The sequence below is a fragment of the Odocoileus virginianus genome, chromosome 3, assembly GCF_023699985.2.
Source record: "Odocoileus virginianus isolate 20LAN1187 ecotype Illinois chromosome 3, Ovbor_1.2, whole genome shotgun sequence".
Classification (NCBI taxonomy): domain Eukaryota; kingdom Metazoa; phylum Chordata; class Mammalia; order Artiodactyla; family Cervidae; genus Odocoileus; species Odocoileus virginianus.
The window spans coordinates 46,768,028-46,783,367 of record NC_069676.1 but is presented as its reverse complement, the minus strand read 5'-3'; the positions used below and the strand labels follow the sequence as shown (position 1 = coordinate 46,783,367).

The following is a 15,340-nucleotide window of genomic DNA, read 5'->3' as shown; positions in this document are numbered from 1 at the left end:
TCAGTAAGTTTCTCCAGTAGCATACAAAATTCTAGATTATTACTGTGTTTATCTCAAGAACATCATCAATTTACTTATTCCACCATTTTGAAAGATATGCAATAGTGTCAGTCTAAATGTTCTCACTTTCCTCAAATAATAGTAAGCCTTCATAAATCAAGATCAGACTAGGTTTAAAGAGAGTAGGACTATTCCCCAAACTTTATTTTTTATATATAACATTTATTTCACATATTCAGAAGAGACCTTATATTCAGAAAATCCAGTAAAATCAATTGCAAATATAATTTCGGCAGCTTGATGGAATAACCATACTACCATACAACAAGTTCTTCTAAGGATTAATCAGCTATAGCAAAAAGAAAAAACTACTTGTGATTAATGTGATAGAGACATAAGCTAATTCAAGGACAAATGATAAAAGTGCACTGAGCCTACATTAACTAAATTATTCAGGCAATACAACAAATCTAGCTATATTATCATGTATAATATTAAGTACTGGAAACATAAAATCAGGACCCCATATGTGCAGATTCAGACTGATCACATCTTATAGCTTGAAACATGAGCAGTAACTACTATTTACCAACTGCCCGCTGCTAAGGGCCTACTAAGAATCTGGTGCTATATTAAATACTTCACATAACATTATTTAATTCAATCTTGTCAACCTTGTGGGATAGAATTTTTATTCTAATGTAAATGTAACCAAATCAAAGTCTAAGTCTCCAAAGCTGAAGCTGTAATATACTGGACATTTACAGTACCGACCCCATGTTCCTCATGCCTGTCAGAGCACTCTTGTTGAATGTTCCTGTTCTCAGGAAGGTCTACCCTGTCACAGAAGAAGGGAGATCTTCATTACCCTGAGTCAGATATTGTTAACTGCTTTCCTCTTTCCAATGATTAGTATGGAATGGGCACATTATACAATTCATTATTAGGGCAAATCTGTTAAAGGCTTCTAGATCATTTGCTTATTGAGAGAGACATATGGAAGAAACAAACTTTTCTTTCCTCACTGGACATACTGACAAATGCCATGCCTACAGCTTCTTCAGCGAGGCACACTCAAGACGGCAGTGCTGGAAAATGTAAAGACACCTTGATAATACTTGCAAAACCTTTACATTTAACAACCCTGAAGTCACTTAACCTATTCTGGGGCTTCTAATCAGTGAGAAAATAAACCCCCAATGTTCATGTAATTTAGGAGCTAGATTTTCTGTAAACTGCAGTGCAAAATTATCCTAACCAACATAGGTATCAGCTAACAATAGTAAGAATTCATCTTTTCAGGACTTTAAAAAAATAAGAATAGCACAAGCTTAATCAGGGCTATGGAAGTTATTAGAGCCAGATGGTGACACATGCATCCGCCCTATAGAATACACATCTAACACACAGCATCCAACAGAAAGGGCACAGGAAGACTTCAAGCATCCCAACAGCAAAACACCAAAGGGTGAGCAAAAGCTGTAAAAATAAGAACACTGATCCACATGTCACACAACATAAATTCCTAATACTATAAAATCTACTAATAACAAATAATAAGAAATACTTAAAAGTTAAAAAATATGGAGGGCAAGGTACTTTCTGATATAGAATTCCAATATGTTTTTGACTGGTTTTTTAGAAGTCTGAATTAAATTTCACCATCAACTCAAGTTCATCCTTGAACACAGAGAAGAAAGGCGTATCACTTCTCCAAATGCTATCGCAAACTGCTAAGGCACCTAAAGCAAAATTTTCACAGGAATCAAAATAGGAGTGTAATATGGATACAACCTAATTCTAACTTTAGGAACAATACTGAAGGACATGTCATGAACTAAATGTCTTAATGGAACTATATTAGAAGAGGGAGATATTGGTACCTTTTGAAGACTTAGGTTGAATGCATTTTTCCCAAGAGGTAATAATACAAACACTTAGATATATCCCCAAATCAGGACCGTACCTGTTGTCTTTTGGCTGCCATAATGTTCAGTTTATCCACTTCAGGTTTCAGGGCTTTATACTGTATTCCCAAGTCCTGTTCAGTGCCAGCATTCCTCAGTTTCAAGATACCATCTTCTACCTATAAAACATATCCCCACAAAAGAAAAATTCTCAACAATACAAGTCTGTACATAAAGAAGATCTAGAATTTTTTATTCCTTTCAACAGCTACTCAGATAGTAATCCAAACTCCCTCTTAAATTTACATTTGGGCAGTATTATTTTGGCTTTCATGTAAAAGGATATAATTTAACATATCTTGATTTCTCAACTCTGGAACTCTGCTGGTATGAAGAAATGCTTAATCACTACCACAAAAAGGGAAGAAGTCAAAAACAATACCTTTTCTGCAAAGACAACATAGGCCCACAGCACAGCCAGTATCATGTCCACGTGGAATAGAGGAGCAAGTGGAAATTAAAAACATTCCTGGTCCACTTAGGTAAACCAAGCTCATAACCAAACCAAATCCTAAGGAATGCTGAACTAAGTATTAAGTATGGCCAGCAGCAGACTCGCTGTGATAGAACAAATTACAGACATAGGCCTGTACTTACAAGTTTCAGCTGAACAAGTAATTTGTAGACATCTGCCATGTCAGCCAAAATAAGCAGCCGGGTAACAGCAGAGAGCAAAGCCCGAGCTGCCCGAACCATGTTGCCACGCTTCACGGAAGAGCAGGGATCATCTGCAAACTCTCCTGCAGCACTCTTCATCAAATCACCTGTTTTACAGAATGGAAAATAAACGCAGCAGGAATGAACCAAATAATCAGTCTACATTTAAAAAACCAATAATTCAACCTTTATATGTTCATACACAGAATTTAAGGATTTTTATTTCTGCTATTTTCCTCTTGCATTTGTCTTCCAGCTGTCACTAAGACAAGCAACCGCATATATTCCTGGTAAAAGCACAGTATCTGCAAAGTGATTTAGCACTATTTATCAAGAACCTTAAAAATAATTCTTTCCAATAAGGAAAAAAATACTTCTTTCCATTGACCTAGTAATACTCCTTTCCAAAAAGGACCATTATATGTATCCTAACAGGGAAAAAAATTCAAGATTTGAATGGGAGGAAAAAAATGATCTAACACAATCTACCCACACATCCAAAGAATGATAGAGAAACACAGCAACCATTATGAAGGACCACCACACTTCATTAAGCATTTCAACTATCTAATGCATAGAGCTCAAACAAAGACTCACTGATATGTGAAAAGACAGGAGTTCATCACGGACTCATTCATTTTCCTCATAGCAGAACACTTAAAAGACAGTTCAAATGCCCAAGCAAGCATCTAGTTAAGTTATGGTAAAGCCTACAATTGACTATTATGCAAATATTAACATATATAAGAAAAATGTTAAAGTTTATGAAATGTTAAACAGAAAAAAGATGAAATGATAAATGTATGTAATCTGTGCTTTAAAAAAAAGATTGGCGTAAAAACACAAATAACGATTATACAAGATACAATCTAATTCTACATTATTCTGTACTTATAAAAGCATTTTCTATAACAGACATCATATTCATAACTTTAAAAATTAACCTAAAAATATATACACTTTACTATAGTTATGAGGAATATCCAGCTTATACAATCCCACCTTCAACAATGCTAAGAAGTTCTAACATTTCCTAGAAACTTGTAAAGTAACTTATACTGCTTTGTCATGCGTTTCTAATAATAACCATTTAAGGTGCTTATCGTTTTCTCTCTTCTTACAGATGGAAGTAACTGGAGAGCCAGGGCCTGTTCCTCTCTATGGTGATTATCTTTGGATTTCTGGAAAAGCAATTACTCCCTCCCTCGGTGGCTCAGCTGGTAAAGAATCTGCCTGCAATGTGGGAGACCTAGGTTCGATCCCTGGGGTGGGAAGATCCCCTGGAGAAGGGAAAGGCTACCCACTCCAGGATTCTGGCCTGGAGAATTCCATGAACTATATAGTCCATGGGGTCGCAAAGAGTCGGACACAACTGAGTGACTTTCACTTTCAACTGAACGTGTCCACTTCTGATTAAAGCCTAAAAGCAATTCACTCTCTCATCTCTTCCACAAATGTAAAAAAGCACACTCTCATGAAGCCAAGCTAATTCTGAAGAGACCTACAAAACTTCTCTTAACTATCAAAATTTTAGTTGCAGAATATGAGCTTTAGCAGGGGAGTTAAATTCACCCTCAGGGGGAAAAAAAAAATTCACCCTCAGTTGAGTCACTCCGTCATGTCTGACTCTCTGCGACCTCATCGACTGCAGTACTCCAGGCTTCCCTGTCCATCACTAACTCCCAGAGCTTGCTCAAACTCATGTCCATCAAGTCGGTGATGCCATCCAACCATCTCATCCTGTTTTGTCCCCTTCTCCTCCTGCCTTCAATCTTTCTCAGCAGCAGGGTCTTAAAATGAGTCAGTTCTTCAAATCAGGTGGCCAAAGTATTGGGGCTTCAAGCTTCGGCAACAGTCCTCCCGATGTATGTTCAGGACTAATTTCCTTTACAACTGACTGGTTTTATCTCCTTGCTGTCCCAGGGACTCACAAGGGTCTTCTCCAGCACCACAGTGCAAAAGCTTCAATTCTTGGGCACTCAGCTTTCTTTATGGTCCAACTCTCACATCCATACATGACTAATGGAAAAACAGTAGCTTTGATTAGATGGACCTCTCTCTGTCTGCAAAGTTATGTCTCTGCTTTTTAATAAGCTGTCTAGGTTGGTCATAGCTTTTCTTCCAAGGAGCAAGCGTCTTTTAATTTCATAGCTGCGGTCACCATCTGCAGTAACTTCGGAGCCCAAGAAAATAAGTCTCTGTTTCCCCATCTATTTGCCACAAAGTGATGGGACCAGATGTCATGATCTTCATTTTTTGAATGCTGAGTTTTAAGCCAGATTTCCACTCTCCTCTTTCACTTTCCTCAAGAGGCTCTCTAATTCCTCTTCACTTTCTGCCACAAGAGTGGTGTCATTTGAGGTTATTGATATTTCTCCTGGCAATCTGAATTCCAGCTTGTGCTTCATCCAGCCTGGCATTTCACAAAATTTACTCTGCATGTAAGTTAAATAAACAGGGTAAAAATATACAGCCTTGACGTAGTTCCTTTCCCAATTTGGAACCAGTCCATTGTTCCATGTTTGGTTCTAACTGTTGCTTCTTGACCTGCATAGATTTCTCAGGAGGCAGGTAAAATGGTCCAGTATTCCCATCTCCCATCCAAGTACTAACCAGGCCCGACCCTGCTTAGCTTCCGAGATCAGACAAGATCAGGCACGTTCAGGGTGGTATGGCCATAGACTGGTATTCCCATCTCTTAAAGAATTTTCCACAGTTTGTTGTGATCCACATAGTCAAAGGCTTTGACACAGTCAATAAAGCAAAGTAGATGTTTCTCTGAAACTCTTTTGCTTTTTCAATGATCCAACAGATGTTGGCCATTTGATCTACGGTTCCTCTGCCTTTTCTAAATCCAGCTTGAACATTTGGAAGTTCTTGGTTCATGTACTGTTAAAGCCTGGCTTAGAGAATTTTGAGCATTACTTTGCTAGCGTTGTGAGATGAGGGCAATTGGTGTGGTAGTTTGAACATTCTTTGGCATTGCCTTTCTTTGGGAGTGGAATGAAAACAGAACTTTTCCAGTTCTGTGGCCACTGCTGAGTTTTCCAAATTTGCACTTTCACAGCATCATCTTTCAGAATCTGAGATAGCTCAACTGGAATTCCATCACCTCCACTAGCTTTGTTCGCAGTGATGCTTCCTAAGGCCCACTTGACTTCCCACTGCAGGAAGTCTGGCTCTAGGTAAGTGATCACACCATTGTGGCTATCCAGCTCATTAAGATCTTTTTTTGTATAGTTCTGTGTATTCTTGCCACCTCTTCTTAATTTCTTCTGTTTCTGTTAGGTCCATACCGTTACTGTCCTTTATTGGGCCCATTTTTGCATGAAATGTTCCCTTATATCTAATTTTCTTGAAGAGATCTCTAGTCTTTCCCATTCTATTGTTTTCCTGTATTTCTTTGCACTGATCACTGAGGAAGGCTTTCATTTCTCTCCTTGCTATTCTTTGGAACTCTGCATTCAGATAGGTTTATCTTTCCTTTTCCTCTTTGCCTTTAGCTTCTCTTCTTCTCCCAGCTATTTGTGAGGCATCCTCAGACAACCATTTTGTCTTTTTGCATTTCTTCTTCTTCGAGATGGTGTTGATCCCTGCCTCCTGTACAATGTCATGAATCTTCATCCACAGTTCTTCATGCACTGTATCAGTTGTAATCCCTTGAATCTATTTCTCACTTCCGCTGTATAATCATAAGCGAATTGATTTAGGTCATATCTGAATGGTCTAGTGGTTTTCCCTACTTTCTTCAATTTAAGTCTGAATTTTGCAATAAAGAGTTCATGATCTGAGCTTCGTCGGCTCCGGGTCTTGTTTTTGCTGATTCTATAGAGCTTCTCCATCTTTGCCTGCAAAGAATATGATCAACTTGATTTTAGTTTTGACCATCTGGTGATAACCATGTGTAGAGTCTTCTCTTGTGTTGTTGGAAGAGGGTGTTTGCTATGACCAGTGCCTTTTCTTGGCAAAATTCTGTTAGCCTTCGCCCTGCTTTATTTTTTACTCCAAGACCAAACCTGCCTGTTATTCCAAGTATCTCTTGACTTCCTACTTTTGCATTCCAGTCCCCTATGATGAAAAGGACATCATTTTTTGGTCTTAGTTCTAGAAGGTCTCATAGGTCTTCACAGAACCTTTCAACTTCAGCTTCTTCAACATTTGCGGTTGAGGCATAGACTTGGATTACTGTGATGTTGAATGGTCTGCCTTGGAAACAAACAGAGATCATTCTGTCGTTTTTGAGATTTTTGAACCCAAGTACTGTGTTTCAGACTCTTGTTTTCTATGAGGGCACTCCATTTCTTCAAAGGGATTCCTGACCACAGTCATCTGAATTAAATTCACCCATTCCTGTCCATTTTAGTTCACTGATTCTTAAAATGTCAATGCTCTCTCTTGCCATCTCCTGTTTGATCACTTCTAATTTACCTTGATTCATGGACCTAACATTCCAGGTTCCTATGTAACATTGTTCTTTACAGCATCGGACTTGACTTCCATCAGCAGTCATATCCCCAACTGGATACTGTTTTCGCTTTGGCTCCGTCTCTTCATTCTTTCTGAACTTATTTCTCCACTCTTCTCCAGTGGCTTATGGGGCACCTACCGACCTGGGGAGTTCATCTTTCAATGTCCTATTTTTTTTGTCTTTTCATACTGTTCACAGGGTCCTTAAGGCAAGAATACTGAAGCAGTTTGCCATTCCCTTCTCCAGTGGACCATGTTTTGTCAGAACTCTCCACTCTGACCCATCTGTCTTAGGTATCCCTACATGGCATGGCTCATAGTTTCACTGAGTTAGACAAGGCTGTGGTCCATGTGATCAATTTGGTTAGTTTTGTGTGATTATGGTTTTCATTCTGTCTGACCTCTGATGGATACAGAGAAGAGGTTTATGGAAGCTTCCTAATGAGAGAGACTGACTTCAGGGGAAACTGGGTCTTATTCTAATGGGCGGGGCCATGCTTAGTAAACCTTTAATCCAATTTTCTGTTGATAGAAGAACCATACAGTATTAAGAGTAAAGACAAGCTCTGTGAATATGTCTGTGTGTATTGTGAGAAATAACTCACAATGAAGAATTTGATAGTTAAAAGTTTTCCTGGATTTAAGATACAGACACATGACAATTACGTGGATGTTCAACAAAAATGTTATTTTACAGTACTTAAAACGAGTGCTCAATCATTCATTTATTTATTTAACAAATATTTGAGCACCTCAAAGACTGTATTAGGTGTCAGTGATACAGTGCTCAAGAAACAGCCCATGTCCTCCTTGAGCTCTCTGGAGGGGGAAGACAGACAAGCAAACAATTAAAAGCTGATTAAGACAAGGCATCTGTACTCAAAGGGCCCACAAATCAGGGAATATTACAATGCAACCAGAATTAAAATAGCCCTATGGACAAGGTGCTATGGGAATACATTAGGAAAAGCTATTTACTCATGTACAAAGTTGTCTCTAAAGTCTTACAAAAAAGATATTTGCCTTAATATTAAGCAACAGAGTTCCATCTATTTATTGAGACCTTGTTACACACTAAAATAAATCCACTACCAGGGATATATGAAGCTGAGCAAGACTTACTCTCAAATCGTTTATAAGTCAGAAAAGAAATGATCATACAAAAATTATGTGTCATTTTTAACATACAAGCTTTAAGAAAGGCACAGAATAGCATAGGGCCAAAAAAGGAAGCACTAATGACCAGGTTGGGGTATAAGTGAAATGCCAGTAACAGTTTTATGAAAGACACAGTACTCTGAAATACAATCTACCATCAAAGGACAGGAAGAATTTGGGGCAGCAGAGTTAAGGGAGTTAGTATCTCAAGCGAAAGGAACAGCAACATACTAATATCTAACATTTATTAAATGCCCAGTCCATGACACTACACATATTTTATTTAATCCTATCCACCACCAAAAAATAGGTGGTATTAGCCCTTCTATACAGAAGAGACAACTGAAGTTTAGACAAGTTAACTAACTTAACCAAGTCACCTAATAGTAAATGACAGAGTCAGAATTTGTAATGCTTAATGCTTACGGTCTTAGGACCACATAACAGGTTGCATGTACAATAAAAAGGTGTATTTGATGTGTATTCTCTAGTCTAACTTGGAAGTGAGGGATGTGTATAGAAGCAAGCATCAGATGATGAAGGCTGGAAGGCCACAGAGAGAGTACAAAGAAGAATCCCTAAGCCAAAGAAGGAAATCAAAGTCAACCTAACATATAATAAACTTGGCCAGAGATAAAGATCACAAAGCCACAGTAAGAGCCCAGGAAAAGGCTCTGGTGGTCCAGACGGCTGAAACTCTGAGCTCTTAATGAAGGGGGCCTGGGTTTGATCCCTGGTCAGGGAACTAGATCCCGCAGGCTACACTAAACATCCTGTGTGCTGTAACTAAGACCTGGAGCAGCCAAATAAAAATAAATAAATTTGGGGAGGCAGGGAAAGAGCCCAGGAAAGAGCAATAGTTATAAAGACTGGGGTAAAATGATATGATAACCCTTGATTATTAAGAGGGAGGGAGGGAATTCCCTGGCGACCCAGTGGTGACAACTCTACATTTTCACTGCTGAAGATCCAGGTTCAATCCCTGACAGGGAAGTAAAATTCCACAAGCTCACTGGCATGGCACTCCCACCAAAAAAAAAAAAAAAGGAGTGAAGGAAAAGAAAGCATGGACGATCACTTAAAGAATTCAAGGTACATGTGTCCTGAGATGGAGAAGAGAGCCAGAGCATAAACATGTGCACATGAACGGGGGAAGGTTTTTTTTAAAACAACTGGAGTCCTTGAGACTGTGCATTTAGGAGTAAGGGAAGGAAGACTCTGTGACAAGAGAAACAAGGAGACCCAACATGATAAACTGTCAAAATCAAGAAGTATTTGCATACGAAAGTGGTCAACAAAGTCAAATATATACATGTAGATCATCAGAAGAGAATTGAGAATCCAGAAATATAATGAATTAATTTGCAACAAGGCTACCAAGACCATTCAATAAAGGGAAAAAAATATTTTTAACAAATAGTACTGGGACAACTAAATATTCACATACAACAAAATGAAGCTTGACCTACAATCTCATATCATATACTTTCAAAATAGATCAAAACCAAATATAAGAGCTACATTTACAAAACACTTAGAAGAAAACATTGATATGTCTTCAAGACCTCCAATTAGGCAATAGTTTCTTAGATATAACCATGAAGTACAAACAACAAAGAAAAAAGAAACAAAGTGAACATCATCAAAATGTAAAATGTTTGTGCTTTTAAGGACAGGGTCAAGAAAGTAAAAACACCCACAGAATGGGAGAAAATTTGGGGTACTGGTAAGGATCAAAGTACCAATAAGACATAAAGAAGTCTTGGGTTTCCCTGGTGCTCAGTGGTAAAGAATCTGCCTGCCAATGCAGGAGACATAGGTTCAATCCTTGATCGGGGAAGATCCCATAGGCCACACAGCAACTAAGCCCATGCACAACTATTGAGCCTGTGCTCTAGAACCCAGGAGCCACAGCTACTAAAGCCCACAGGCCTTAGAGCCTGTCTCTTTAACGAAAAGCCAAAGCAATGAGAAGGCCTCGAACTGCAACTAGAGAGTAGCCCCAGTTCACCACAACTACAGAAAAGCCCACAGAGCAACAAAGACCCAGCATAGCCAAAAATCATTTTTAAAAAAAGGAAAATGCTGGAGAAGGAAATGGCAACCCACTCCAGTACCCTTGCCTAGAAAATTCCATGGATGGAGGAGCCTGGTGGGCTACAGTCAAAAAAATAAAAGGAAAATGCATATCAAAAAAGGTACTCTTAAAATCAACAATAAAAATACAAAAAAATCCTATTTAAAATAAACAAAGGGGGACTTCCCTGGTGGTCCAGTAGTTAAGATTCCAAGTTTCCCCAATGCAAGAGATATGGATTTAACCACTGGTGGAGGAACTAAGATCCCAATTGCCATGTGGTGTGGCCAAAAATAAATTAACAAATTAGAATAGGAAAAGGAATTATACCACATGTCTCCAAAGAAGATATGTAAATGGCTAATAAGCACATGAAAAGATGCTCAATCTCAATTGCTCTCAGGGCAAAGCATGTCAAAATCACGAAATATCACTTCATATCTACTAGGATTGTTGTTGTTGCTGTTTAGTTGCTAAGTTCTGTCCATCTTTAAAAAAGACAAACAACAACAAATGTTTGTGAGGATACAGGGAAACTTGAACTCTCATAGTCCATTGGTGGGAATATAAAATAATACAGCCACTTTGGAAAACAGACCAGCAGTTCCTGAAAAGGTTAAATGTAGAGTTTCCATAGTTATTCAGTCTCTAGGTCATGTCCAACTCTTTGCAACCCCACGAACTGCAGTACGCCAGCCTTCCCTGTCCTTCACTATCTCTCAGAGTTTACTCAAATTCATGTCCACTGAGTCAGCGATGCTATCGATATGTCACCATGTGATCCATCAATTCTACTCCTAGGTATATACCCAAGAGAACTGAAAACAAATGCCTACACCAAAACAAATATATGAATGTTCACAGAAGCACTATTCTTAACAGTTGACATATGGAAACAATAAAAACACCCATCAACTAATAGATTAAAAAAAATGTGGTGCATCTACACAATCAAATATTTAGCCATAAAAAGGAATAAAATACTGATACATGCTACAACACAGATGAACCCTCAAAGCATTATGCAATGTGAAAGAGGCCTGTCACAAAAAGCCATATATTACAGTGCTCCCCTTATATGAAATGTTCACAAAAGGTAAATCCATAGAGACAGAAACTATCACTGGTTGCCAAGGGCTGGGGCAGAAAGGAAGACTGAGGATTACTAACTGCTAATAGGTTTGAGGTTTCTTTCAAGGATAATGAAAATGTTCTGGAATCACAAAGTGGCGACGGCCTATATAACCTTGTAAATACACTTAAAAACCACTGAATTTGTATGCTTTACAAGAGGGAATTTTGTGGTATGTGAATTATGACTCAATAAACAAGGACAAACAAGAGTATCAAATGCAGTGACCTGAAAGTGTACACAATGTGGAGTTAGAGGTTAGCTTAAGGTCTGACTTTGCCACTTACCAGCTATGTGACTAAACTCCACAGCCTGTTTCCTCCTCTGAAATATGTAGAGAATACCTTGCTGTGAGGGTCAACTAATAACACATATAAAAGGCCTTTTTATAAGGTACTTTATGACCTTGCACCAGAAGGTAATACAGGGTTGGTAGAAATTATTACTATTAGGCAAAACACAATAAGAAGACAGAGAAAAGATCTTCATTGCACTTCCTGTGTATTCAAATCTGTTCAACAATGTTCCTCAAGGGCATTCTTGCCTTCTTTCAGCAAGTGTTTACTGAGTGCCTGCTATGAGCCAGGCACTAAACACTCGGTATAGAAATTAACCAGACAAAAATTCCTGGCTCTAGGGAGCTTATAATTTAATGAGAGGGAATGATAACAAACATAATAAATAAATCAATTATGGAGGGGCAGTAACAGAAAGGACGGGGGGGGGGGGGTATATAATATAGAATTTAAAACGGGGATCCAGGAAGGTCTCAATGAAAAGGTACACTTGTGGAGTCTTGAAAAATGCAGCACAGGAGGGATGTGGCTGTCTCAAGGCAACATTCCAAGCAGAGGAAACATCAAGTAAAGACCCTAGGGGAGATGAACTCTAAAATGATCTTGGAAGACCAAGAAAGCCAGTGGAGGTAATGAGGAAGAGGGACTGGGGAAGGTAAAAAAAAGCCAGATCTAATGGGTAACGGAACCAGTTAGAAACAAAACTGCTCTTTCAAGAATCTGATCTGCTCCTAGGAAGAAAAATCAAGGGCCCATTAACAAAAAATTTATTTTGTGTAGTATTAGCAGTAGAATGGAAGAGAGTTATGATCATGAATTTACAAGTCAGACAGAAACTGTAGCTTCACCACTACCAGATCAGTTTCCACAGTTTTGTAACAAATAATACAGGTGACCCTCACTTTGCACAGTAGTGCTGGTCTATAAAAATGATCACACAAACTGAAACAGTGCGATGCGATCTTAATTATCAATGGGAAAAATTACAACTGTCTTGGGATCTTCAAATTTTTCTCCCAGTTAAGAGCTTACTATTCCTTATATACACACACACACACACACATACATACAGGGAAATGCAACTAAAATAGTACAACTAATATTTATTTAATATGTAACTTAAAACATTATGAACACTGAGAACTAAAATGTTTCCTTGTATGAAAACTACTCAAAAGTAGTTTTTTAAAAATGATTACCTTTTTCAACGTGATACAGAGTGAGCATTTTTTACTCACTTCACAAATTATCCTATTTCTAAGTCTGGATCAGTTTCAAACATTTTATCCTTTGCATTTTCATAATGATGAACTATCTCCAAGAGTCCCTTTCATGTGAGGGTTTTGATGACATCATTTCCTCTAGGACCTCATTATCCTTTCCATCACAACCACTTATCTCACTTACTTCAGGGAGTTAGCCTTCACAAAGTTACTCTGAGTATCTAAAGTTTCTTAAACAGCAGCACTGTCAACATTTCCTCAGGCAGCAAATTCCTTCTGTAACTTGGATTTATTACTTTTCCTTTCTTTGCTGCACTTTCATCTTTGCAAATTCCCTCTTTCAAGGCTTTCTTATAAAATGGCAGGTTTTATAAACGGTGGGTTTATCACCGAGATACAAGGAGGCAGTGCAACTACACACTGCATGAACTGAATAGTTGCAGTGATCAATCAATCACTAACAGACCATGAAAGAAACATGATTTGTCAGTGATCTTGATGCACACCTTTTATTTATGTAATGATTTCTACACTTCACAGTGAGCAGCTAAGTCTGTACTTTATGCAATCACTCAGCTAATACATGAACATCTGAACCATGTTATTAGAGGACTGGTAATACTTAACTGTGGTAACAAATCTGTACATACTGGATATATGCAAAGTGAGAACTGCCTCTATCAACCTCCCAGGCTTATGAAACCCAGTGTTTAGGAGAGGGGTTAGAACAGTGCCTGCACTCCCATACTATCCTTTTTTATCACTATTGGAATTAGTTACAGACAGATTGGGCAGGGAAAGGATGCAAAATGACACTAAAGACACATATTAAAGAATGAAGATTCTAGATCAGGGAACACATATAATCAGGACCACAGGAGGAAGTGAGAGCCATGGAGTTCTTGTACCCTTGGATGAGAAGTGAAAGCAGAGGCTTCCTGGCAGTATAAAGTTCAGCACTGCTACAGAATCTGTTTTCTCAGAGGCAGTAAATGAAGCTCTCCTAAAAAACTGAAGATGGAAATGGAAATGAGGATTTGAGGAGAGTGGAAGAAACTCTCAAGCAGCTGCTATAGGAAATGAAAAAGTGAATTAACCTGAGGTAAATCAAAGAATTGTGGAAAGAACTAAAGACCCAGAGTGAGCCAAATAGGATGAACTGAAAGTAGATTCTTAAAGCTACAGACTGTCTAAATGAATCAGAACTATTTAATGATCAGCTTACATTCAAATGGACAAGTATAAAGTCTTAAATTTTAACTTTAATTACTTAATCTCACTGTAATAATCCCCCAATTTATTCCCAGCTCTAACCTCTTTTTTGCACTATAACCCCCTCCTTCCAAATTCTCATCCACCTAAGTTTCTCTTAAACAATTTCATGCCTCTACAGCTACAGCATGATATCATTCCAAAATAGTATCAAGGCAGGTAACAGGTAAGTGGAACTGAAAGGAAGAAACAAAGTAAATAAATTCATATCCATCCTCATCTCTCTTAGCTCACAACCATAATGGCAAATATTTAACTTCGTAGCTAAACATTCGTTATTAGGAATGACAATATACATGAGAAACATACTGTATGATGAATTAAAACATACAAATTTTTTCTACTCACAAAACTATGAATATGAAAATATGCCTTTAGCTTTACAGCAGGGGGCACAAATTCCTGTTAAATGGTCATCTCTATAAAAGGAACATGACACTTTGAGACTGAACTGATGGTTAATAAGTTAAAAACAATAAAATGTATCTGTCGATTAGTTTACAATGCAGACATGTAAAAGTTACCAAATGCACTCTTTCCGTAGGCCAACTAGGAAAACTGAGACAGACTGCTCACAGTCAGCAGTAAAGGTTGAGAATATAGCTGGGTCTTCTAGCCGTGACTCAACTGTCTATAGAGTCTACTACTTGACATCTTGTATTAACCAAGATATAATGGACACGGAATTTAAGAGAATGCACTACTACTGTTCCATCAACCATAAAACAGATCTGTCAACAAGTCCATCCCCTGGCATTTTCCCCTAACTAAGCTGGGGATAAAAGTTAAGCTCCTCATGTACCCAACCTGGGCTGGTTATCTGTTTCACCCTAGATAATATACATGTTTCAATGCTGTTCTCTTGAAACATCCCACCCTCGCCTTCTCCCAGAGTCCACAAGTCTGTTCTATACATCTGAGTCTCGGGTGGAGAGGGAGGTGGGAGGGGGGACTGGGATGGGGAATACATGTAAATCCATGGCTAATTCATTTCAATGTATAACAAAAACTACTGTAATGATGTAAAGTAATTAGTCAAGGGAAAAAAAAAAAGAAAAAAAAATAAAAAATAAAATACCATTAAAAAAAAA

The 15,340-nt window shown here is 38.2% G+C and overlaps 1 protein-coding gene across 6 annotated transcripts in view; it reads right to left on the bottom strand.

The window, feature by feature from the left end:
• Positions 1–15,340, bottom strand: part of CTNNA1 (catenin alpha 1) — a 320,722-nt gene that overhangs the window by 113,280 nt on the left and 192,102 nt on the right. For all 6 annotated transcript variants that reach the window (XM_020908383.2, XM_020908385.2, XM_020908382.2 and 3 more), the window contains 2 exons: positions 2,565–2,731; positions 1,967–2,086 (listed from right to left, as the gene is read on the bottom strand). In XM_020908383.2, coding sequence (XP_020764042.1) covers positions 1,967–2,086; positions 2,565–2,731 — 287 coding nt within the window. The remainder of the gene's footprint in view (positions 1–1,966; positions 2,087–2,564; positions 2,732–15,340) is intronic.